Source organism: Mus musculus, chromosome 14, assembly GCF_000001635.26.
Source record: "Mus musculus strain C57BL/6J chromosome 14, GRCm38.p6 C57BL/6J".
In the NCBI taxonomy this organism is placed as follows: Eukaryota; Metazoa; Chordata; class Mammalia; order Rodentia; family Muridae; genus Mus; species Mus musculus.
Genome location: NC_000080.6, coordinates 119699303 through 119725262, shown reverse-complemented (window position 1 = coordinate 119725262; position 25960 = coordinate 119699303). Strand labels below are relative to the sequence as shown.

The 25960-nt window shown below is 42.5% G+C and overlaps 1 protein-coding gene across 2 annotated transcripts in view; it reads right to left on the bottom strand.

Moving 5' to 3' along the window:
• Nucleotides 1-25960, bottom strand: part of Hs6st3 (heparan sulfate 6-O-sulfotransferase 3) — a 732300-nt gene that overhangs the window by 144553 nt on the left and 561787 nt on the right. The window contains exon 2 of one of the 2 annotated variants that reach the window (XM_011245113.3): nucleotides 4742-4842. The exons of the other annotated variant lie outside the window; for it this stretch is intronic. Coding sequence (XP_011243415.1) covers nucleotides 4818-4842 — 25 coding nt within the window. The 3' untranslated portion in view covers nucleotides 4742-4817. Of the gene's footprint in view, nucleotides 1-4741; nucleotides 4843-25960 lie in introns of those variants that run through there. 2 annotated transcript variants of the gene reach the window in all.

Here is a 25960-nt window from a genome sequence, read left to right as displayed (position 1 = left end):
CAACTTATCAATCACGAGCAGCTGCAATTTAAATATTTTGGCTTAAAACACCCCCTCCGTATGTCAGGACACATTAAGCTGAAACAAACATTTTGCTAAGATGTGAAATGAAGCAGGCACATTAAAGGCTACGATCATGCATTGGGATTTATCGCTTTCTGATGCACTGTTTAGGTGACCAGTGGGATAGATGATCTAGGGTTCCAGAAGGAAATGGGAAATGCCCAGAACCTGCTGGATACCAGGAACTGTTAGACTCTAGATTCTTTGTTTTACATTTATTTGTTTTGTTTTATGTATATGTGGGAGAGATGCATGCATGGCACAGTGCTTCCCTGAAGGCTGGAGGACAATTTGATAGAACTAATCATTCGCTTTTACCACATGGGTCCTGGGGATCAAACTCAGGTCACCGGGCTTGGTGGCGTGTATCCTCACCTGCTGAGCAGTCATACCAGCCCAACTTCTTTTATGTCCCTATTATGCTTTACATTGGCATTTATTCCTAACTTAAGGAATAAAACCTGTAAAAATTGTCATTGCTGAGCAGTAACAACAAGAACAATAAAAGCCAAAATCCAACTTATTTTCTTATATCTCCAATATGTGTTCGTTTCACATGAATACTGTTGCACGTGCTTGGAATAGATTTTTCTCATTTCTCCATCCCTGGGTAGTTTCCAAGAAGACTTGCGATAGTTATATAGAAGCACTTTGGAAAAGTGATCAAAAAATGCACTTCAACAACTTCAGAAGTCCTTTGCAATGCCGGAAGGGTAGTCTCTGCGCAAGCAATTGCAGGTAAGTATTATAAGATGCCAGAGCCAACATCACTTTCTCTGCGTTCCCTCCTTGCTTGGGAGATGGCTTTCATTTCAGATGATCCATGCAGGTCCTGGGGCTCACCCTGGAGAAGCCTGTGTTATATTTATAAGATATCCCATTATCTAGTTTCAAATACCAAGTCGGAAGGGAGTTGGGCAATAGTGTGCAGAAAAGCTTTTGTTATGAAAACTCAAAATACCAATCTATCAAACAAAGATGATTTGATTGCATTCTGAATAGTAAATCACACACAGCAGACTATGTCTGCATATAAATTATAACCTGAGTAATGAAACCAAACGTTTTGGTATGCTTGCACTTTTGCCTAGGGTTCAGAATCCATCAGTTACTCATTTCCAATGGTTTTTTTTTTTTGTTTTGTTTTAATGCTAGCTTTCCTTTAAGTTTCTATTTCATTTAATGCAAAAAGGAGTTCATGCTTTAAACTAAATATGGTAAGGATGGGAAGGCATTAGTCTCTCTCATAAAGGCTCAAAGACTGAGTCAAATTTCTCAATTTAGGACCTGACAGTTTTCAGTCCCTGTGACATAATTTCTGCCCACTGCATCCATCTACACTTTTCTCCCCTGCAATTCAGGACATGAGCACTTAAAGGGCACCCAGGGCCTTCCTCAAACAGGCCAATTTTTCCCACTTGTATCCTTTCCTGGGAACCTTCCGTCGGGCAACTAGGCTATCAAGCAGCCAAGTTGTCAATACCGATATAGAAATCAAGCTGGACATGGAATAGCAACATAAGGAAGAGGGGGCCATGACTAGCACTATCTGTAATTAGGATTCTGCTTCTCAACACATATCCACCGACAAACATATAATCCTGAAGAAAGGAAGAAGAGAGAAGAGACCAGTCTTCCCTCTTGCTTTTCCTACATATCTGTCTCTAAAAATGAACCAAAGATAACACTGAATCCCCTCCATGCCTGTAAAGTAGGTCTTCTCATTTACATATGTCAACCAATCACACAATTACACTGGGGGAAAAAAAACCCTCTCGACACAATTGATGATCCTGGCCTTAAGAAATGAATTAACAGAATTGTAAGGCCCCTTTGATATATTAGCCCTGCATTTGTACCAGTTCCCATATCATGGTTACACCATGAGAGACAGAACAGTTACACAAGCCACACCAATGATGACAGTTTATTGCAGAAGTTAAATTGCTAAAGATCAATATTTTAGCAATCTAGATGAGGGGAGGTTATGGGAAGTAGGGGAGGATTTGGACTTGATGGTTTAAAAAAATGGATTTAAACTCTTGATCCTCTATATTCTATCTACAAAGAGGTTAGTTCCAGCACCCTTAGAGGGCCTACAAGCGGTTAGAATTTGCAGGGTGTTGACGTGTGCAGCTTGGTATTACACACATGCCACTATAAGCAACTCTCAGAATATTCCCATGAAGGATGCATTTTGATTAAGTTCATTTTACTGAAGATGAAACTAACTGGGGCAGTGTGTTGGGTGAGTACAGAACCCTGTGTGACAGGACTCACTGTGTTGTCTAGTCTCAAAGTACTGAGCTGGGTGAACAGAGAATGTTGTATGACCCTGGAAGGTGAGAGTACCCACTGTGCTTTCCAGCCTTGTAACTAACCTAACCACATCATGGGCACCCAGCAGAGGCTCCAAATAGTAGACACTGCTTCTTCTGACTAGAAGACAGAAGGGGCCTCACGACAGAACTTCAGCACACTTGGGAACATAAGCCAATGGTCAGCTCTATGAAAGTGTCTTGGCATCTGCTCACCTCAGCTTGTAGGAGACAACCTCTCTGATGACAACTGCTCTAGGCACTGGTCTAGATCTATGAGTATAACAGAATGATTTCATTTCTTCTTCTTCTTCTTCTTCTTCTTCTTCTTCTTCTTCTTCTTCTTCTTCTTCTTCATCTTCTTCTTTTTGCTGCTTTTTTTTTTTTGGTTTTTTGTTTTGTTTTTGATTTTTACCAGTTGTGTTTGATTCCATCCTAGGTCTCTGAGATATTCAGCACTTGATTCCTAGTTAACCAACATGTCTCAGGTATGTGCTCCTACTTGTGGCTTAAGCCTCAGGTTGGACCATTCACTTCTAATAGGGGAGTGTCTATGAAAGTGAAGATTATTCAGCATGCTGTTACCTCCTATGCTAACCATGGCGAGGGCTGAGGAGAGCGTCAGTCCCAGGGACATGACATCTGGCCCTTTGCAAGGTGACAAACAGCTTATTTTATGAAAACCATGAACATGGCTCTTCACACCAACGCCAACACAACCTCAGAGGATGTGGAGTCCATACACTCGGGACACAGAAGAACTCATGGGCAAGAAGACTTTCAGACTCAGAGGTGGTGGATCTCACAGCTTGCAAGCTTAGAACAAACTTCTACATCAAGGAAACATCTCCTCTCTATTATTCTTTAAGCAGCAATGTCCTTCATAAGGCTTGAAAAGGTTCAGGCATCAGTTAAAAATGGAAAGCAGGAAGTATTAATCTGCCACTCTTTGTATGCAAGGCATTTTGAATTAGGGTCTCTCTCCCACAACCAGCCACGTGACATCAGTCACACAATCCCCCATTGTGGACTCACAACTACACCACCGGTTCATTTGTTAAAGTTTGATTTCTTTTATGTGCATATAGATGTGCAGTGTGTGTGCCTGGTGCCTGTGGGAGTCAGAAGTATTTAAATCTTGTAACTGGAGTTATGAATGGTTGTGAGCTACTGTGTGAGTGCAAGGGATCAAACCTGGCTCCTTTGTAAGAACAACAATGTTCTTAATTGCTGAGCCAGCTCTGCAGACCTCAGATTCATTTTAAAGATGGCACTTGCTGCAGTGTTTTCAAAGATGGGCTCGTGTTGACCTTCTGACCTTCATTTCCCACAAACACAAAATGCCAAAGTCAAGGCAACTCTCAACCTTTGAGTTAACCCTTTCTCATTAGCATATGAACATGGAGGGACCCATGACTCCAGCCTTATATGTAGCAGAGGATAGCCTTGTCGGGCATCAATGGAAGAAGAGGCCCTTGGTCCCATGAAGGCTTGATGCCCCAGTGTAGGGGAATGGGAGGGCATGGAGGAAAGAGTGGGTGGGTGGGTTGGGGCACACCCTCATAGAAGCAGAATGTAATTAACTTATAGTCAACTTTACACACACACACACATACACACAAGCATACACCAGCTCTACAATGTGTTGCATCATAAAAATTCATCCTAAACTCAGAACTTCCACCCCAGGGAAACTTTTAATAGACTGTGTTAACCCACACAAGTATGCTGTTATGGATAAAATAATTTGTGCACTGGGGGTGGAGGGTGTACATTTGTTTCACTGAACATATTATATTTTTCCCGCAGAATTATTTTTATATTCATTATGCTGGAAATATCCACAAAATGAAAATTTTGTGCAATCAAATTTATAAGAAAACAAAGCTTCGTCTGGTATTTTCAGTATATATTTGGTATTTGCGGCGCTTCTTTAATGAAAAAGAGGAGAGAGCTGGAGGACAGGAGACGGCAAGCATGCATAAATTAAATGGTGCTGCTACCTGCAGGGAATGTTAAGTACCCCAAACCATATTTTATATATATGGTTATCTCATATATTGGACTACATAGTTGTGGAGAGCACCACAGGTAACTATACACAACAGATGCCTAATAAAATATCTCTACAGAGGCTGGAGATGATGGCTCAGCAATTACAAGCCCTTGCAGAGGAGCAGAGCAACACTGGCTGGCTCGTCACTACCTGTGCCTTCAGCTCCATGCTATCTTGTGCTCTTTTGCCTTCTGCAAGTCCCTCCAAGCACTTGCGTAGGCGTACATGCAGATGAACAGACATACGTGTAAAAATAAAGTCAAACTAAAATAACACAAACGTGTAAGGTTATGTGCTCACCATCTCTCGTTACAGATGTTAACGTGGTCAGAGTCTAGAGCTTCCTGCGCAGAGGTCAGAACGAGGTCTGCAGCGCAACGTTACACGGGGTTGATTGTGAGAGGCCTGGGAAAAACACGTGACTTTTCTCAACCCCAAGGACTGCCTCGTTGGTAAGCTCTTTACGCTTCATTAGACAGTTTCATAGATCATATTTAACGGAAGCAGCAATCTTGCACGTATGTCTTAGAGGTGAAAGTATTATGAAATCTAATAAGTTAAGACAGGACTGAGCTTCTCAGATGTGCTGGCAAACTCAAGACAGAACACTAGAGCTTGAGAGTTGGTCCAGTCACCTTGTGTCCATAGGAACCACTATAACTCAACTCATCATTTGGGTGGCCCTGGCCTCTGATTTTTACTAAGCACCGTTTGCACAAAATTCACCAGCCAATAGAGTATAATCATTAAAGACGTATAAATAATCACTGTGAAATAAACAAAGTCTGTTCTTTGCCTCATTGAAACAAATCCCCTTACTTGTGACGGCTATCTTGAAAAGTCATCAATTGCTTCAATTAATAAACGAGAAAGAACGCATTTCAGGTTGTTTGTAAGAAGAAGCAGACCCTGGGTGGAAGAAGACATACATGGGTGGTGAGACGACCAGTGGTGGGTCGTCTGTGATTACAAGCACGGCCCTTCCTCCTTGGCTGAAAACTCAATGATGGGTTACTTTTCCAGCAGCAAAGTAATGACTCAGGTAAGTAAAGTTGTATGCTCCAGGCGGTGCCTGCTGCCAGGCCGGTGCACAAAAGACACCCAGAGGCATGCCTGCCATAGGGAGGCAGGCAGGTGCCACTATGATGAGCTAGTGTGTGTTAGAGCGATGGTGGAGAAAGAGAATCCCAGTGGTTTGTGCACTCTGAAGTCAGCTGGAACTAGAACTGGAAATGGAAGGCGGTGAGGGTCAGCCTGCTGTGAGTAGCCTGCGCTGCGATCCTGAGGCCATGGTGATGTCTTAGCTCATCCTGCTGCCCTGCAGAGGCCCATGTCAGGGTCCGTGGCTCTGGAGCAGCAGGGGCTGTGTCGATGTCCATGGCCCATGTTACCACCAAAGGCCATATAGACACTGGAGGATGTGAGAGGGTGACAGGTGGCCCTGCCCTTTGTCGGCAGTGCACTGGTGTAAGCAGAGAAGAGATGCCATCACTCAACATCTTACTACTCCCAGCATGCAGAGAAGCAGCCCTGCCCCTCACCTGGGCAAAGTGGGAGAGCTAGCCCTGGTGTCCTGGGCACAGGAGAGCCGGCAGGCCCAACAACTCAACTCTGCTACTACCCAGGCCCAGATCCAGGGCAATTATGAGTTGACCCAGTCCAATATTTACCTCATCTAGGAACTGCTAGAGCTCACCAAGTCCTACATATTCAAAGCTGCGAGATCTCCCTGACACAGGGTAACAACAGGATAGCCAAGAGGATCCCCAGTGGGTGAGGATCCAGTACGGAGAGTGTAGCAGAAGCTGGAGGCTACAAACCAGACCAATGACTTATTTGCAAGTAAAACTGTTGGGACAGGAGGGTATACTGTGTGCCACACCATGACACACAGCAGCTCCCATGGTGAGATATTTATTTTATTTTATTTTATTTTAGTTAGTTTTTGTCAGGGAGGCTACAAGGGGGGAGGGGAGATATGGAGGGATGGGGAAACTCGTGGGATTGGGGCGCATGGTGTGAAATTCACAAAGAATCAATACAAAGTTTTGAAGAAGAGACACAAGTTCTAATGAAGAGGCAAGTTGTACACTCCAAAAATGAAGTGATTTTCAATTTTAAATATATCCCCAAAACTATATCCCTATAATTTTTTTTCTGTCAGAGTCATAAATTGAGCACCTTACATGCATTTTTGACTGTGTCTCTTTTAACTTTTGATCGGTTTTTTGGTGACTTTCATATTATGTACCCTAGTTCCTCTAATCTCCCCAGTTCCTCATATCAACATTTTGCTCTTGCAATGTCCCCCAAAACAAAAACCATCTCATCGTGGAAGCACCAAAACACACCCCCCTGTCCACACATCTTCACTTGCAAGTGTTCACTGCAGTAAGTCACTGGTCTGTTTCAAGATCTCCGACTTCTGGGACACCATCAATACTGAATCCTCACTGGGACTCCTTCTGATTATCCTGTAGCTGCCCCGTGTCATGGAGCTCCTGCAGCTTTGGAATTCCAGGACTGGGTCTTTTCATGCACCGCAACCATTTGCAGATAATAAGGGTTTTGGGTTGGGCCAATTCAAAGCCCTAAATGTGGACCTGGGTCTTAGATGAACTGGTCAGCCTGCTGGCTCTCCCTTATCTGCACCACCAGGGCAAGGCCACCCAATGCTATCATTGGCCAGAGGCAGGGTCAACTCTACTGCACTCATGTCCTCTGGGCTGCTCACATGCACCCATACCTCCAGAGTCAGCTCAAAGTGCTGCCTAGTCAAGTCACTGGGCCCACTTTCCCAAGTGCTGCAGACTGTGAGGAACTGCCCCACACTCCACACCCCTGGGGGTTGCCTTTGCCATTAGGGCCAGTTCTACTGTGTAACCCAGGCAAGGTGCAGGGCCAGCTCTCCTGAGTGCTACAGCCAGTAAGAGAGCAGAGATAGCTCTCCAGATTTCATGATCCTAGGGCCAGCCCCTCGAGGAGGCATCACCCTCAGCCCCTCGAGGAGGCATCATCCTCACACCAACTCCATTTCACAGCAGATGAGTTGTGGAGGCAGCTCTCCCATGCTTCCACTCTTGAGCCTGGGTCAGCTCTACTGTGCTGTCCAGGTTAAATACAGGGCTCACTCTCTCAAATGTTGCAGCTTGGATGGATCAGGGCTAGCTCTTGATTGCTGGAAGTCACAAGGGGTCTGGACAGGGGTCACTACCTCTGTGTGTGTGCCACCTCTTGCAGATTCAGACCAGGGCAGGCTTACCCCCATCTCACCACCAGGGCCCGTTTCACAGTGCTGCCTGGGTGAGGTACAGGACCTGCTCTCCTGAGTGCTACAGCTGGTGGCAGATGAGGTCAGCTCTCCAGAGCACTCCATCCAGTTGGGGCTGGGGCCAGTTATGCCCAGGCTCTGGACATACATGTGGTCTCTGTTGGCTAGTCTGACCACAGACACCCCCATGTTCTCCAGGAGTAATATGAGCCACCATGAACATCAACACTGACCCCTGCCTCTGCATAAACACAGACTCAGAAATAGCCCTTAGCAGCAGCTTTGGCTAGTATGTCACCATGGCCCAAGGAGGCTGGCCACTCACAGCTCCTCTCTACCCCGAGTCTCCAGTTCCATCTCTCTTCATAATGCTTAAGTTGTTCCACTTTTTTTTCCTCTCCTATCTGGCCAACACATACTGGCATGTTGTGGTGGCTACCACTGCAGGCTGGCTATGCAGCTGGTAGGACCTGTGTGACATCCTCCATCCATGCTGTGTGGTGGGGGAGCAAGCTGGTGTCTATGGCCCGCCTGTGCCAGGCATTGGAAGGCAGGTCTCTGGGTGGCATGACAGTCTACAAGTCTCTGTCTGTCTCCCCCTGGCACAGGAGGGCAGGTCTGTGGGTGGCATGGCATTCCACAGGTCTCTGTCTATCCCCTCCCTCATTTTGATGCCTGGATTTGATTTTATCTGATTTTTATGAGTCCTAGGCATAAAACAGCTTTGGCCACCATCAAGCTAGGATGAAGAAAGGACAGCCATACATTCTGCCCTTGACTGATATAAGATCAATACCACCAACACCATGGTGTCTCTTTGCCCATTGCCAGGGGGTGGGTGGGGTAGGGGCTACAACTCATTTTTAGCATTCCATTCTCTGACTAGTCCTTGAAAGTTATCAAAGAACTTATCATGTCACTAGTGTGGATAGATGCACACTGTCCTGGAAGTTGAGGAAATTACGGACTTAAACATCATAGCTAATCTTTTTCCCATTATACCACTATTATCAGTTAAGGGAGGATATTTGGGGGCTGGAGAGATGGCTCAGCAGTTAATAGCACTGGCTGTTCTTCCAAAGGGCCTGGGTTCAATTCCCACCATCACATGGCTACTCACAACCATCTGTAGCTCCATTTCTAGAGGATCTGGCACCCTCACACAGACACACATGCAGGTAAAACATTAATTAATGAATCAATTATTAATTAATTTTTTTAAAAAGAGAGGATGTTTGATCTGTTAACATATGGTTTTGCTTTCTTTGTCTCTTGGATCCATCACGGGACACACACAGACACACACACACACACACACACACACACACACACACACGGTGTGGTGTGACAGACTGACATAATGTTTGTACTTTACAACCTACAGAGAGGATGCTTCTCATTGTGGAATGCATGGGGTTAGTGTATGTTCCATATATGTCAATCAAATTAGTGACCTAACTCCACCTTTATTCTCTTTGAGGTATGAATACTGCACACTAGTGATATGGAGCCAATTAGACAGTGATTGATCAGAACTGTAAACACTGGCTTCTGATGCAGAGTTGAGTACCACAGTTGCATGCCGTGTAGACTTGGGTCTTCTGTCTTTCTGCGACAAATACTTAAGAGCCAACAGCAGTTCTATTTCTATCTTTTATGTGTCAAAAACTGATGTAACGAGAGAAATAAGCTATGTACATATAAATCCCTTTGACTTAAATCCTTTTAACTTAAGTAAAATAATCAATATCTGGTCTACTTAATGCCAAAATGATTGGTTCAACCTCCATTATCACTTTTCATTGGTTTATTTTGGCATGCAAGAAAACAGAATAGTAGTTATGATACTTATCTATTAAGCAATAGAAAACTGTCAGATTAAGAAACCAGCCCTGCCAAACAGGTCACTTGTAAACGCTGTGTGCTGTGTCATGAATTCTCATTTTACGTATTGATTTTTTTTTATATATGCCTTTGCTTCAAGCTAGAAAACAAAATCATCTATGTTTTGTAAGTATTTTTGTGTGGTGTGCAATGTATTCACATGGATTATATGCTCAGGGAATATCTAACAGTCACTATCCTGGAAAACAGCCCTCCAATACATCTTATATGCTCAGAGGGTATTTAACAGTCACTATCCTGGGAAAGTAGCCCTTCAATACATCTCACAGTTTCTCTCTCAGGTGGGTCAGCTGCTACCAAGCGTGCCGACGCACACCACTGTGAGTTGCACTGTAATTAGCCGTACACTTCATGTCACAGAGCTTCACTACAGAATGATAACAGGTTAGAGCTATCAGTTAAACTATCAAGTGTATGAAAAAATGTTGACCATGAGAATGATGTCACAATGGGAATATTCCAGCTCTCCAGGAGTCAACCAAAGTCTGTTCTTCGCTGAGGCAACCGGCTACTCTCAGAAAAGAATGTATGTCTATGAGACATTGACAGTAAGCATCCCTCATCAATAAGTGTGCGTTGAGAGTCTGGTTCTTAGTTTTAAACATCAGAGCAGGCCCTAGAAGCAGCCAGCAAGCCTCTCAGACCTAATTCCTTTTCTACTTCTAACTACAAGTGAATAATCTGCTTCAAAAGTGTTGCAGGAAGTCAGATATTAACACCAACACTCAAGTAAGTTACTCGGCAGTTAAAAAGTTCAACGACCATAAAGATGGTATCTCTGGCTGTACAGAGACATAGTTTAAAGAACACCATTTTCTGAAACTCTCATGCAAAATGAACAAAAACACATTCAGAAATACAAAATAAAGATGATAAAACATCATTATTTCACCCATATTTTTAGATATAAATTCTAGAGTAGGAAATACAGAACCTCTACAGTCACAATTCAGTAGTTTATTGTGACAGAGTATATGCATGTGTGTATATGCATGTGTGTATATGCATGTGTGTATATGCGTGTGTGTATATGCGTGTGTGTGTGAATGTGTGTTTGTGTATGTATGTATGTATGTATGTATGTATGTGTATCTGTGTGAGTGTGTATGTGTGTGCATATGCATGTATGCGTGTATGTTTGCATATGAGTGTATGTGTATGTATACAGGTGTATGTGTGTGCATATGCATGTGTGTATGAGTGTATGTATGTGTGTATGTGTGTGAGTGTATGTATACACGTGTGTGTATATATGTTTGTGTATATATGTGTGTGCATATGTATGTATGTGTATATGAGTATATATTTGTAAATGTGTGTGAGTATATGTGTATGTATGCATGTGTATGTGTGTGCATATGTATGTATGGGTGTACAAGTGTGTGTATGTGTGTGTATGTGTGAAGTTGGACTTTTAACCCACTTCACCAAGATCTAATTTTTCCAAAAGTACACCTGTCTAACTACCTCTAGATAAGTAAGGTCTGTTAGAAATGGGCTTAGTCCTCCAGCTTTACTTTGCCCATTTCTTAATATAAAAAGATCATTTCAATCAAAAAATGTACGTGGAATAAATTGGCCCGGAAGTGCCTATTCCCACGAAAACCAAACATACTGTTCAAATGCAGCCTCACACGTCTCAATCCCTTCAGAGTCTCACTCCACGGCTTGTGATTTCACTCCTACAAAGCTCTGTAAAGCAGAGGCAAGGGTCCTTGTCTTCTCTTGTGCTAAGTGATGTGGATTTTATTTGTTTGTTTGTTGCTGTTGCTAAAGTTACTTCCTGCTAGAGAACAGAGACAGATCCCTTCCTTGTGCACATAATAGGTGCTTTATTAACAGCCGTATAAGTTAAATATGAGGGGGTTTTCTTAGAAGCGGTGGTTTTCTTATCAGTTTGTATTTGTACATGTATAGGTCCCAAAGAAACCTAAATACATATGTGTGCATATGCAAAGATGTATGTTCTGTGTTTACGTATATGTAAATATGTATGTGTGTTAGGATGGATGGCTAAACTCTGCTTCTGCTACGCTTTGGCTGACATTTGCTTCAAACAAAATAACAGCAATAAATTAACTGTGCATGTGTCAGAGCAATGTCAGAACCTTAATACCTGGTAATATCTAGGCTGTTACAATGTTGCGATGGACATACAAATTTAGCAAGACTGCATTCTAGGATAGTGTCCATCAGCAACAACTCTGCCAAGGCATACCAGGTTTAATTAAAATACCAAAATGTAGGAGGAGACACAGTTTGACAGATAAATGTGAATATTATGGTATTGTCATTGTGTTTTACTAATGAGTTTAGATTCCTTCTTTAATTGACATTTCCATCTGAGTCACAGATAAGACAGATTTTATGGGAGAAGTTATATATAGCTGGGCTCTTGCTGGATAAATGAGTGACATTTAAATATCATAAATAATATACCATTCAACTCCTCTCATGAACCGATGGCAGTATTCAAAAGAATACACTGGTATTTTCAGTACATGAAGTCCAGAGAACACCACACATAATGTATAGTTACCTCATGGAAAAACTGTTGCAACAAATTGTTTCTACGCAATGCATGCAGAGTCTTAGATAGAAAAGAGAAAAACATAAGACTCCCCGCAGGTAATTTAATTTGTGGTCTATAAAAATGAATGGGGAGGGCGTAAAGCTGCCTCTGACAGTGTGTCAATGATTTTCTCTTTCAAATAACACTAATAAGGTGCTTTTCTGGAATTATTTTCATTGGGTACTAACAAAAGACATGAGGAAAAAAATCCATCAACTGATACAAGGCTGCATCATGATCAAGACAAAAGAAATCAGCCCCTCGTTTATTTTAAAATATCAGGGAGAGGGCTTCTTTCTCCATTGGCCTTTAATGAGGTTTCCGCCAGGAATTCACCCCAAGCACTTTAGCTTAATGAACAACATTTGCTATTATGAAGTCTCTTTTGTATCAGGTCTACACTCCAGGTGCTGCAGCTGCCAGAGCCTGGGTATGATCCACAGCACGTCTTTCTCTGAGAGTCGTGGTCAGCCTCTAGAGTCAAAGCCGCTCTCCCCCACTTACCCAGTTTACAGCTGGCATTCTGATAATTCAGCATATCTCAGAGAATCATTGTGGCCCTACAAATCTGAAGGCACAGAGGCAAAGGATAGACTCAGAAGAGGAGAACAAAGCATTTGACTCAAAGAGGCAAAATTTTACCAAGCATTGTGCATATAAAGAGAGAATAAATGACGTGAAATACTTTCAAGATTATTACCCTTCCTAAATATTTATGTACAAATGCCGTTTCACTGAATTCCATAAGTATCTGTGGCCATAAAGAGGGGCTTATAAGCCATTACAAATACATATGTCTGAATATGGGCAAGAGTCTTTATAAACTAGATGAACCTGTGTCCTGATTGCTTTCAAAAAAGGAAAGTAATGTGTATACCATGAATTGTATATTATTAGTTTCCCCAAATGTTTATGAAATACTATGGTTCAGGCACAAAGATGAATACTAAATTTTCCTGGCCTCCAGAAACTTAGTCTAAGGAAGAGCTAAGATTCTACCCAAGCAGTCACATTAAATAGAGCCCTGGCTTAGGTAGTCTGCAGCCCTCTCACTGGAGGAAATAGTTGTCCTGTCTAGTGAATGGTGGGGATCCTTCATCATGGACTACAGAAACAATCTGCATTTTAGCAGATGCACAGGAGAATAAGCATACTGTTGAGAGCAAGCAGAACCAAGTTCTGCAAACCCAGACATCATGCTTTAAACTCAGAGCAACATAAAAATCACTGCACTGAAATCGAACAGGAAGGAACATGAAAAGCTATGTTGAAATTCTAACTTGCACCCTAGAGCAGCCTGGCTTTGTTCACTTTCCATACCAGGCTTTAAATAAATTGGGTTTCCTTTGAAGAAATCATCTGTCACTAGGACTATGTATTTGAAGGTCTTTCATTGAAAGCACACAGTGTTTGGGGGGATATTTGGGGATTGGCAATTGAAGGATAATTAGAGACTAGGCATGCCCTTCAAGCCAGGGCAGTCAGTATAGCAATGGTTCCATCCGGTGATGGGATTCATCAAGCTTCTGCAGAAACGGAGTCCTACAGGGAGAGGGAGAGGACAGACAGGCAGAGATGATCAGTCTCGAGCTGTGGAAGCAGGGACGATGGGAAGATACTGCTAAATGCCTGAATGTGGGGTAGGAGAGGTGTGGCCTTGCTGGAGTGGGTGTGGCCTTGCTGGAGTGGGTGTGGCCTTGCTGGAGTGGGTGTGGCCTTGCTGGAGTGGGTGTGGCCTTGTTGGAGTCGGTGTGGCTTTGGCTGAATAAATGTGTACCTGGGGGTGGACTTTGAGGTCTCAGAAGCTCAGACCCGTTCTCTTCCTGCTGTCTGCCTGTGTGCCACTATGCTTTCTGCCGTGATGACAGTGAACTAAACTTCTGAACCTCGAGCCAGCTAAAATTACACGCTATTCTTGATAAGAGTTATGGAGGTCAAGGTATCCCTTCACAGCAATGAAGCCCTAACTAACACAGGAAGCAAAGCCTCCATACGCCATCTTCCCACATCTCACAGAGGTGGCTGCAGCAAACAGGCCTCACAACTCACTACCTGACACATTATTCTTATTTTGATCAGCAGATAAACATTCCTGGGTCTTTTATTTTTGATATCTGGTCAACATAAATACAATTTCTATAATTAAATCTAATTATTCTTCTTAAGGGAAAAATTACAGACTCCAGTATGCATAGTCTAAAGAGGCCAAGAGGCCAAATTTTAAAATGGCACCTTCAAAGATTTAAAACAAACAAACAAACAAACAAACTAAAACAAAAACTCACAAAAAAACAGGGGAGGAGAACTTAATAGTTTCCTTTCTACTGCAAACTTTTAAAGAATTAAAACTATGACTACTAATCTTAAACAGCGTATTTAGTGTCATTCGGCTCTCCCCTAATGAGGGCAGCAATCCAATCTGTTTCATGGACTCTGAAACAGTCAAGCTCTTGGCACTGTCTGACTTGACCCAATTGTTCCCAACCCTTTTCTGATTTTGTTTGTTTATTTTTGTTTTGTTTGTTTTTAGCATACCTATGACTCAAGCAAATAGTTATCCTTAAGCCGTTATAGAGATTTCACTAAATGTAAATGTCCCTGAAGTGAGTAGAAGAGTGTGTCATGTTGCTTAATCAACACACATCTGGACTTCATACGGATATGGTCCAGAGCTGTGGGAAAGCCAGGATAGTCCCCAGCTCTGGTAGAGGACTATCTATGGCCCTGCTAAAGCATGCATGATCAGACCTGTGTCATGAAAGTGTCTTCTTCGTCCTCAGACAGGAGTTCCTCAGGTGTGAACTCAGCCTAGCACTTAATTCCTTGTCTAAGTACACACCCTCTCTTCTGGGCAAAGGGTGATGACCTCCACTGTTCACAGAAGACTGGAGGATGTCTGGACTCCTTTATTCATTGGAGCTGATCTGCACAACACTTTTAGCCTGGCAGGGTTTGGTGACCATGCAATGTGGCGACAAGGTTCCTGGATGCCACCCAAAAGCAGAGAAACAATTGAGGAGCTAAGGACAGTGGGTCACCTGCTTGAGTCACCTGCCCTGCTAGGGTGAGGTACTAGGAGAGGCTCAAGGTCTTTCACTGTGACAGTCTTCTCCATTAACAAAAGATGGCTTCATTCAGGCAGGGACCATCCTGGAGGGTCAGGTTAATAAGACAAGGAGTCATTTTTCTTATTTTTCCCAGAGTCTAACTTCCTTGTATTCTTTACAGGCTTTTTTTTTTTTTCATGTTTTTACCTCCACTTTCAGACATAAAGCAGAGCCTTTGGGGTCCAAGGTATCTGTATTTTTTTTATTAGTATTATTATCTCCCTTCAACAAAGCCTCAAGACCTGGGACATGACTCTTGGTCCTTTTAATCCCACTCCTGAGTCCTGGAACATGTCATGCCCTCAAATGGTTGATGAATGAATTGTGATATCTATCTCAAGAAAAACACTGGCAAAGAACATGGACTGCATGAAGCTCTGTTGCCACAGTAACCAGGATGTGACCTCAGCAAGTAAAGGTGGCTGAGGGGGCAGACAGCACTTGAGTTATTCATGTTAAAATCAAAAGGAAACAAGGCAAGACCCCAGTGACCGGGAACACACCAAGAATCTACTGTCTTGGGCTTTACTTTGCATAAATTTCGGAGGAAGGTTTGCCTTTAACCACTGCATTATGGGTAGGAAAAGGAGAATAATGTGGGGGGATCCCATGTATGGGTGTCTCTGTCCTGATCCTTGTTCACATTATACACTTCTATAGCCCTTGGAGGTGAGTTCAGACTTCCTTGGTCTGCTTATCTTGGGATTAGCAAGGAGGGATGTTACAGTAAGCTTAAAGAAACCTGGAGAGATATTTTTATGGGGTGACATGTTTCTCATTGTAATGGACAGTCATCAGCCAACTTTGGAGATCTCTGTTAAGATGCTAAGAGGCTGGCCTCCACCCTTTAAATGCTATCAAGACAATGCAAGCCCAGAGATAAATGCTGGTCCTATCCAGCAACCTAACAAGAGAATAGATTATATCTGTAAATCATGTCACTACATAGAACTGAAGTAATATGCACAGAAGAACATTGTGCTGAGGAGGCAAGCCAGACAGACCGTGTTGTGATGACCAAGCACACGGAGCCACAGGGCTCATTTTCTTGCTTGCTTTGGGATGTTTCTTTTCTTCTATGACCAGCTGATGAGAGGGATGTAATTTTCCTATCATCTCAGAGCTCAGGGTGAGCTTGGGGTTGACATTTTAATACATCATTTTGCAAATAGGAAAAGCATCCTGCTGAAACTCTGCTCTCTTCCTACCTACTGGAGATGGCCCTCGTGCAGTAACTGTGAGAGTGCCTGAACTAGTCAGAACAACAATGGGCAGTGTTGTAACCAGTCATTGTGCACATAATGAGAGGAGTCAGAGTCTGAATCGAAGCAATTCCGTCCGGGTCAATCCTCCACATGGCTGCTGAACTGAGTTTGGTTTTGATTTGAGTTTGAGTATTACCCAAATGATATATTATCTTAAAACAGGGACATTATCTGCCATTCTAGGACCAAGTCCTAAGAAGCATTTTTTCTAAGTTAGAAAACTCAAAATGAAGCCATAAATAAGTAAATATTTGACAAACTACAGTATTCACTTAAATCTAAAATAAGATTTCTTTGAGTTGGGTGTGGCATATGTGGAAGAGCAGAGGAAAGTAAATGTAGTCAAATATTTACAAAGCAATGTCATAAGATGTAGAAAGGATTTTCATGCAGTTATCACATGGGCACAGAGTTGCTCATAACTTCAAAATAAATCATTTTGGTACAAAAATAAAGCCCAGGGAACTAAAATTATAGAGAGCCATCTGTTTTACTTCACTTTTGAATAAAATGTTATGTGTATGTATATATGTATATGGGTATATACATACAGATGCATGTATATAACATATAAATACATATATAGGCTGTATCTGTATAGACACATACATACTCATGCCTACGTTAGATTTAAAACATCAAGAAATATGTACAGCCACTGTAGAAACACCACTCCAGCTGTGCCCTGTTTGTCGAGTAGCTTTTGATCCAGACAGCTACTACATCTATTGTCAAATGCATAATTGACAGACACCTGAGTCCTCTGACTCCTCTTTTCATGGTGGTTCTTATCTTCCATTTTGCTTCATCTCGGTTGAGAAAAATGCAAGCCCTGGAAATTACCTGCTTTAATACAGGAAGATACGATGCTCAAAGGACACTATTACATGCCTTCTTATGCTTTTTCTTCATGTCCTAGAGCCCAAGGCCAAGCTGATGTGATCCCAGCCATGAACAGAGCTGACCCTCGCTCTGCTCCATCGCGCCTGCGTCATGATGCGGTATTTGAAAACAGGCAAACAGGAGACCGCCTATGCTCTTGCTCTGTGACCTTGACTCCCCTCTTTGTTTCTAGCTCACCGGGAGAGTCTCAGGCTAAGCACTAAACATGCTATGCTGATTACCACACCCAGGGAGAAGGTGCCGCAAGAACCAAAATAACTTTTCCGAGGAACAAATCGTAGGCATCTAAATTACTCCTTTGACAGAGTAATGGATCTTGCCGATGAAACGGGAGCAGAAGGCGTCATTTATCTTGACTTCACAAGACCCGTCAACTTTTCTGGCTCTTTTCTGAAGAACGCATTCATAAATAATTTGGAAAATTATGAGTTAGACCTTAAAACCTTTAAGGTAGACTACCACACCTGCGAATGGCACTCCAAATGTAAATATTCATGGCAAACATTGGTTAGTGTAGGGAAAGGAATCTTAAGGCAGCTTATCCAGGAAATACCTTGAGCCTGGTGCTATCAACTACTGACAGGAGATGCTCATGTCTTGATGATTCAGTTTTACCTAACTCAGTAACTACATATGTGTTCAGTGGGACCATGATGGGGCTGGGCATGCCAATGATGGTGGCTGTCCCTGAAGTGTGGGGCCTCTCCTAAATCTATATGTCAAAGTCCTTGTCTTCAACACTTCAGAATAGAACCCAATTTCAAGCTTTTTTTTTTAATGGGAATGATTGAGGCCCTTAAGGTAAATAGTCCCCCAGTATGACTATTGCCTTAGATGTAGATATATACAGAAAGAAAACTTCATGAAGTTATCAAAGGAAGATGGCTATCCACAAGCCAAGAAAAGAAGCCTTAGAAGAAACCAGCCTGATTTTCTTGGATTTAGAGACCCTGAAACTCTGGAGAATAAATTTGTATTGTTAAGCTGCTGGGGCTATGGTGCTGTGTCCCAGTGGCCTGGAAGAGTTTATACAGATCCCCATGCTAAGAAGCAAATACCTACGGAATGCCTATGGTATCCAGGTAGCTCGTACTGGGCCAAGAAAGAGCAAGCCACAGGGAGAGTAAAGTACAGGGTGGACAGGTGCATGGCTCGCTCCAGGACTGGCTCTGGCTGATGCAGGGGACTGACCCCTGATACAAGAGAGCTGGAAGTACCCAAGGAAAAGACTGTCAGCATAAGGGGAGATCACAGGGGCTAAGAGTGACCGTGGAAAATGTGTACTCCAACCTGCTTCCAGCTGGTTTCCAAATCCGATTCTAGTCCTCATTTAGCTCTCGAATAACTTCTCTGCCTCATTCCTTGTGTTCTTAAGGCACACATGCCCAACCACATGTCCAGACAAGACCACATCTTACACCAAGCAGAAGCTGGAGAAATGTATTCTTTCACAAAATGGTAGAAGCAGAAGCTTCCAAATTGGAAACAGCATATCCTTTTGGGAGAGGGGATTAATCAACGAGAAGCCTTTTATGGTATATTTGCATTCTGGAAATATGAGAATATTCCCACTCATTTGGTCCTTCAGGAAGCCTGGTACACAGTGAAATAAATCAAATGTCCGTCCTTTAGAATTGAATATAAAGTAAACTTATGTAGCTTTTTTTGTTAAAGGGGCATATATTCATTGAACATTGTAGTGAGTTTCACAAGACGAGTTCATACAGATAGCATGCTGTGTCCCTCCTCTGCCTCCCGTCTCTCCTGATCATCTTTCAGTGTTGACAATTAAGCACACATATTAGTTTCCCCTTGATTTCAGTTTATCACTGAATACACATCTCTATGTGTGTACCGGGTATGCATGCCATGGCCCATGTGTGAAGGTCAGAGGACAGTTTTGCACTTTGTGCCTTTTCGGAGGAGAGCCTGTTTTCCCCCTGACACGCCAGCTAGCCCAGCCCAAGAGTCTCCTGTCTCTGCCTCCTGTCTCACCATAGGAGTGCTGAGATTTCAGATATAAGCTATTGAATCTGGCTCACGATGTGACTTACACGGGAAAAAAAAACTCAGGCCCCCAGGCTTTCTCACATTCCTTTACCCGTACAGCCATCTCAGTGGTCCAAAGGTTGCGCTTTTAAATTTTAAAATCATGGTGATTACATTTTTCTATAAATCAGAGTTCAGATGTAGATTTAAGAGGATGCAAACATAGAGAATTAAATTTGTATTTTTAAAATTACAATTTATAGTTGGGGAGTGTTGTATGTGTGTTATGGTGTGATTCTTGTTTTCATCTGTAAAGAATTTACTACCAGGGTAAAGACAGGACTCCTGCAAAGACAAGCAGAACAAGGAACTTCACCTTGAACTGGAGGGATGACTGGGCGTGGTGAAGAATTAGTTAGAAAACTGCAGTATTTCATGATGAAATCCTGGTTGCTTCGTGGGGAAGCATGGTGAGCTGAAACACAACAAAACAGTAAGGCGCAGACAGATATAAACTCACAAAATCTTTCTCTGGGGAGCAAGAGGATACAGTAGCACACAAAAGAGCTCAGTGGCAGGCTTGGATGAAAGGTGAATGGAACATGCCAGTGAGATATGGGGATAGGGCGTTCAGAGGTGAAGGCGGGGTGTTCAGAGGTGAGGGCGGGGCGTTCAGAAGTGAGGGCGGGGCGTTCAGAAGTGAGGGCGGGGCATTCCTAGATGAAGTTAGACTAACATATTTCCAATAAGCACTACTAAAACCCCCAAAACACTCAGAGATTAGAGATACTCATGTCTCTTAGGCTTCCCCAAAACGTGCTCTTTACTTTTTTGCTTTCCTTTTTATACAGTCCTTTTGACATTGTGACATGAGATTGCCATTATATAACATTTTCACCTACAAAGTTCAGACTCATGAGCTGCACAATCAAGTTACAAAATGCATTGCAAGAGTCTCATATTGCTTTGAGACTTTACCATTTCATGTTGAGCCATATTATACCCAGCTGTCCTTATCTACATGGGACACTTAGGCCACAGGTTGGCACATCTGGAATAAAGTGAACCAAGGAATATGGCGCCCATTTGAAAGGTTATAGGGAGGGAGTCTTCTTAGCCAGGGGCTAAGTCAGAATCTGCTCTCGTGAGGGTAGCAGCCTTCTATTTTACACTTAGCTCCCAGAATGCTCCAGGCTGGTTCATTCCTTCAGGACATAGTTTGGGAAAAAAAATACCAGAAACTTGGAGAATTTGGCATTTCGAGGTCATCCACTAAAGGGTGACTCACTGTGATCAACTTTTAGGATCTGATAACTTTGCTGTTAAGTAAGAGCAAGTCTCCCAACATTAGATGATTCCTTGCCACATGGAAAAGGGAGGAAAAACAGGTTAAAGAGAAAAATAAATGAAGAAGAAGAAAGAAGAGAAATATTTCAGAAAGTTTTTTTTTTTAAACCTAATATTAAAAAGTCCTTGGAGAAGAAAAAATATATTATGGTCATGAAACAAGAATTGCCTACTATAAAAAGGAAGAACACTATATTAGACATTAAAATTTTAATATCACAAATTGAAACTATCAGTAGGAGTGTTAGAAAATATAGGAGAAGCTTAAAGCCTGTCCAAGGTACTATGACCAAAAAAGTCAAGAAATGTAGCACTCAAGAGAAAACACAATTAAATCCGAGGATTCACTGAAACAGACTTGGGAGGGTTAAAAAAATGACTATCAGAAAGTATTTTAAAAGAGAACAAAAGAAATTTATAGGACAGAAAGTCACTTCAAAATCAATAAAGAAAATATCTCTGAAATAAAGTGCATGGGTCCTAAATGAAATTGCCCACGAACTGCCCACTAAGCACAAGGATGGATCAAAAGCAACACTTAAGTGTATCATTTGGAAATTTTAGTGAGGGAAAACTCTACTGGCTAAGAACCAGGACGTCATAGTTTACCTCCAATATACAGCTGAACAGTGTCTCCCAAAGATGGCGGCTCCCAGTTTTTGAACTTTATAAATGATAGCACATTTATCAGAGGAACTTTACAAATGTGATTAAGAATCTTTAGGATGAGACTATTCTAGATTGCCAGGTGGATATTAAATGCCATCACTTGTGTCCTTAGAAGAGACAAAGAGAAAAAGAAAACGATGACGAGATGGAGCAGATACTGGAAGATGCTGGCCTTAAAGCTAGCTATGGGAGGGTTACAAGCACAAGAAGCTGGGAGCAAAGTGCTTCTGGAAGACACATGAGCGCTGATGTCCAGTCTCTGCTGCTTTGGTACCAGTGTTAGTCCACTGATGTCCAGAACTGTGAGACCATACGTTTCTGGTGTTTAAAGATACCCTATTTGTCACAACTTGGTATAGCAAGCAGAGGGAAATAGTGTGCCTCTGAAAGCCCATGGGACAAAATTAAATAAGGATTCTTAGCTATTCTAGGACATCTGGCGGCAAAGCATGCCCTTGTAAGGCATGGGATATGATTTACCATCAAGTAAATGAGTAAGAAAATCGTAAAGTGTCTGCAACATTCATCCTCTAGGAGCTCTTTTTAGAGAACGTGCCGGAGTATGTGTCCCCACCCACACGGAGGGATCTAAAAGACATATCTAGACGTGGAGAAACCAACACAGGAGGGCCATGAGTGGTTCTCACTGGATGGTGGAGGAGAAAGGCTTTGGAACAGCACCGTGAAACAGTCTTCAGTCCTGCTGAGGCTGGAAGTCCTAGCTTGAAGGAGAAGTGTTGCCAAGGAAACAGTAGGGACTCAGAGGTGAGCTGGTGTGTCTGGCTGCTCTGTGAGGCTCATAGAATGGTTGAGGAGGCAGCAGTGACAGGTGAAAAGCCGAGTCAGGGAATAAAACAATGCTAAACTTTGCATTAGGCCAATATAATGCAAGAAAGGAAAGAGGCTAGAGGCCCGAGCCTACTCGAACAATGCATGATACAATAAGGTAAGTATTGCCAAGTCGTTTGGTAATGTATCTGTACTGTGGCAGGCAGGAAGTGTATAGGAGGAGGTCCAAGGGACAAAACCCTCATATTCCATACTGTGGAGCTAAGGCATAATATTTATCATGAAGAATAAATATCAGCATGTGCCTGGTATTTAGAAATATGAAAATAAATGCCAGAGAAACATTTGAAAGAGGTTGTTGTCAGGGAATAAACATTACAAACAGCACTGGTGGCATTATAATTCATGGAATATAATTTTTTTTAGGTATAACTTTGCTTTTAAAAAATTAAGGTTGGATAAATCCCTCCTGTGTGGGATGGGATGCCCTGTGGCCCTCCACATTCCACTTGCTTATGTCTAAAGCACAGCCTAACAGAATGTGTGAGTTTGTGTGAGAGACTATCCAGAAGTGGCTAAATTAAAATAAGATCCAATATGGTTGGTATGTTTATAACATGGGTAGGGGGGTCTAGAACATGGGTATGTACACAGGAAAACATCAAGAAAACTACTGAGCAAGGTCTGAAAGAGACATTGTCTCCCAGAGGAATTCATTTCTGCAGAGACTCTAGTCTTAAACTCATGGTCTTCAAATCTATACAAAAGTAAGTTTCTGTTAAACTCTCCTAACCTGTGGCACTTTGTTAAAGCAGCCCTAGGAGAAAAACATGCTGTAGTTACTGTGTAGCAATTGTCAAATTTAGGAAAGGGATACAGCATATATTCTAGAATTGGGTTGAATTGCTGCTGTCAGTCACATGGGGGGCCTGGGACAGGAAATGAGAAGTCCTTGAAGAGTATAAAGGAAAAGTCCTGACTTGGGTTGAGCATAAATGGCAGTTTTGGGGCTAGTAGTACACATGGAACTTTCCAGAAGATGAGTCGAGCTAGCTGCTCTCTACCATAAGGAATCAAGAAGGGATGTGGTCTTGAGAAGATTCTCTTGAGGCCAGCTTTAGACAGAGGTATCCTTCTAGATATGACTGTCTGATCCTTAGTGTTTGCTGACACCAAATTCATAGCCTCCTCTTGGTTATACTTGGTCCTGATGGGAGATTTCAGGAGGTTCGACTAAGGAACAGATGGATCAGGGTGTCAGTGCCTCCAAGGAGCACAGCTTTGATCACGTGAGAGCAAAGGCTTTTGGGTTGCACAAACAGCATGGTCTCTAACCCTGTTAGCTTCCAGAAGCTAAGTGGATGATGCTTAGGAGCCTCAAATGTTCCTTTGTCCATTTGCAGCATAGACTGTCTTCCAGAGGCTAAGGGGATGCTTAAGAGCCTAAAATGTTCCTTTGTTTTTAATTCTTTAGTCAAAATTACATCAAGAATACAAGATGAGAACCATATAATATTTCACTTGACTAAATGTTTAAAGCACACTCCCATCTGTACATGTACACTCTATCCAGCACACACGTTTTCCTTTGTGCCCTGAATTCCATCTCTCAGGTACTTCCTGCTTCTCGGGTACCACCATTTCTCTTTTCCCCTGAATTATTATTCTCACTAGTCCACATTCCTGCTAGGAATTCTCATATCTTAACAAAAAAAATGTTTTTCTCTTGATCTCACATTCTCCTCTGTTCTTCCTTATATCAAACTCCCTGAAAGGGATGGCTGCATTCACTCGCTTTGCTTTTTATCTGTTATTCTCTCACGGAGCTGCCTTAAACAGACTTTTGTCTCCATCGAAGCACTAGAAAAGCACCCTCTAAAGGGCATGGCCAACAAGGACCTCCTTGTTCCTGACCTTAACCTCTTAGCAGCATTGGCCATGGCTGGCCCCTCCCATCCCCTTACAGCCTTTCCTTATCTGGTTTCCAGGACACCACATTCTCCTTCTTTGTCTCTTTCATCTCTAACCTCCCTTTCTCCGAGTTGAGTTCTTTTTTTTTTTTCTTTGTTCTGCTGACTTTTCCTCTTTCAGATTGCTAAATGCCCAAGTAGCCCCAGGCTCTTTCTGTATTATATTCCTTAGGTGAGCTCATCACGGCGTTAAAAATAGCCCATGAGTTGATGATGACTCTCAGATGTAAATGCCCAGCATCTTCCGGCATCTCCTTCTCTGGAATCCATGTTGGAGAGCATGGACCTAATTAAGCTCCAGCTTCATCCTCTTCCTCACAAATCCTCTTCTTTCTTGCTTTCAGAAAAGGAGGCTGAACTGTCGGAGTCAATCAAGCGGTCCTGATGATCCTGTCTTACTACGTTTTGCCTTAGGACGGACTGTCTTTATTACACATCTCTCTTATTAGAGTTTTTGCTATTTTTAAACACTATCTTTTTCCTAGCAGGATTCAGAGCCAAAGATGATAGGAATACAAAATTAATAGGAAAAGCCACTAAAGAGAAGAAAAGGTTATTTCTATCCAAGAATAAGTAGAAATCAAGAATATAAAATAACCATCCAATTGTGCCTCATTCTCTGATTACCAACTCCTCAGAAGTTAAAGATGAAAATGGGGGTGTATGCCATCACTACAGAGACTAGGGGAGGCAAGAAGTTCTTCTGTGTGGGCTCAGATAGTCCCTGGATAGATGAGCCACTGAGGAGGGAGCGGTGACATCTTTTCTCCGAGTACTTATAAGACCCAAGTCATCAACAGTCTGCTCTGGAACATGTCAAGGCAAGCACTCTAGGGAGAGGGGGGAAGCATCTAATTACCTCCCCAGGGTCCATATAACTGAGATTTATAATGCCCCATCCTATCACTACCATCCTTCGGTTACATAGCATTAAACCTGGCACCATCTGGGACTTAGCCAGTGCCAATCAGTGTCGGCATGGGGTTCTCACCAGAGAAGGTGGTCACACATTTGTGGGCCTCTGGCATAAATATTTTATTTTCATACACAGTGCCCTTCAAGTTTCCTTCAGAAAGCACCACAAATAACAGGTTTTAGCACATCAGGTGATATTTTGCTTCCTGGAGCATTTAAATTAATTTTCTATTACCAATGCAAATGTGTACTTTCCAATTTACCTACTGCACAATAAAACCTAATTTAAAGCAATTAATGTTCATTAATGGGCCCATCTGCATGTTTATCACTTTATCTTTAAATACTTGAGACATGGTATCCACAGCTTATAGCTCACTTCTTATCAGCATGGATTCGTCTCTTCAAGGGTAGGTCTAAAGCTTTCCATGCCAGGATTTCAAATCCTTACAGGAAAATCTCACTGTTATTTGCTATTACAAGAAAAAGTTGAATACCAAGATGATAAACATACTTAAATGCAAAACAAGGCCACACTCCTGTCGCTTGTTCTCTGCCTCTTTGTCCACGACTGGATTGGCACATCAGTGAGCCGGTGCTGGCCACTGGCAGTGGCAACCACCTAAGTGTCTATGTTATTCTCCATGCCACCGAAGGGCACTGAATAGGAGAATGGTTCAGAGAGGGTCCCTGTGTCAACAAGTGGATCTGAGAGTCACTGCATTACCACTTATTAATGGTCCTAACCGTATGCACTGGTGGATAGTGTTCAAACTTCGGAAGCAGGAGGATTTTATTTTCATACTAAGGAAGGTGTTACC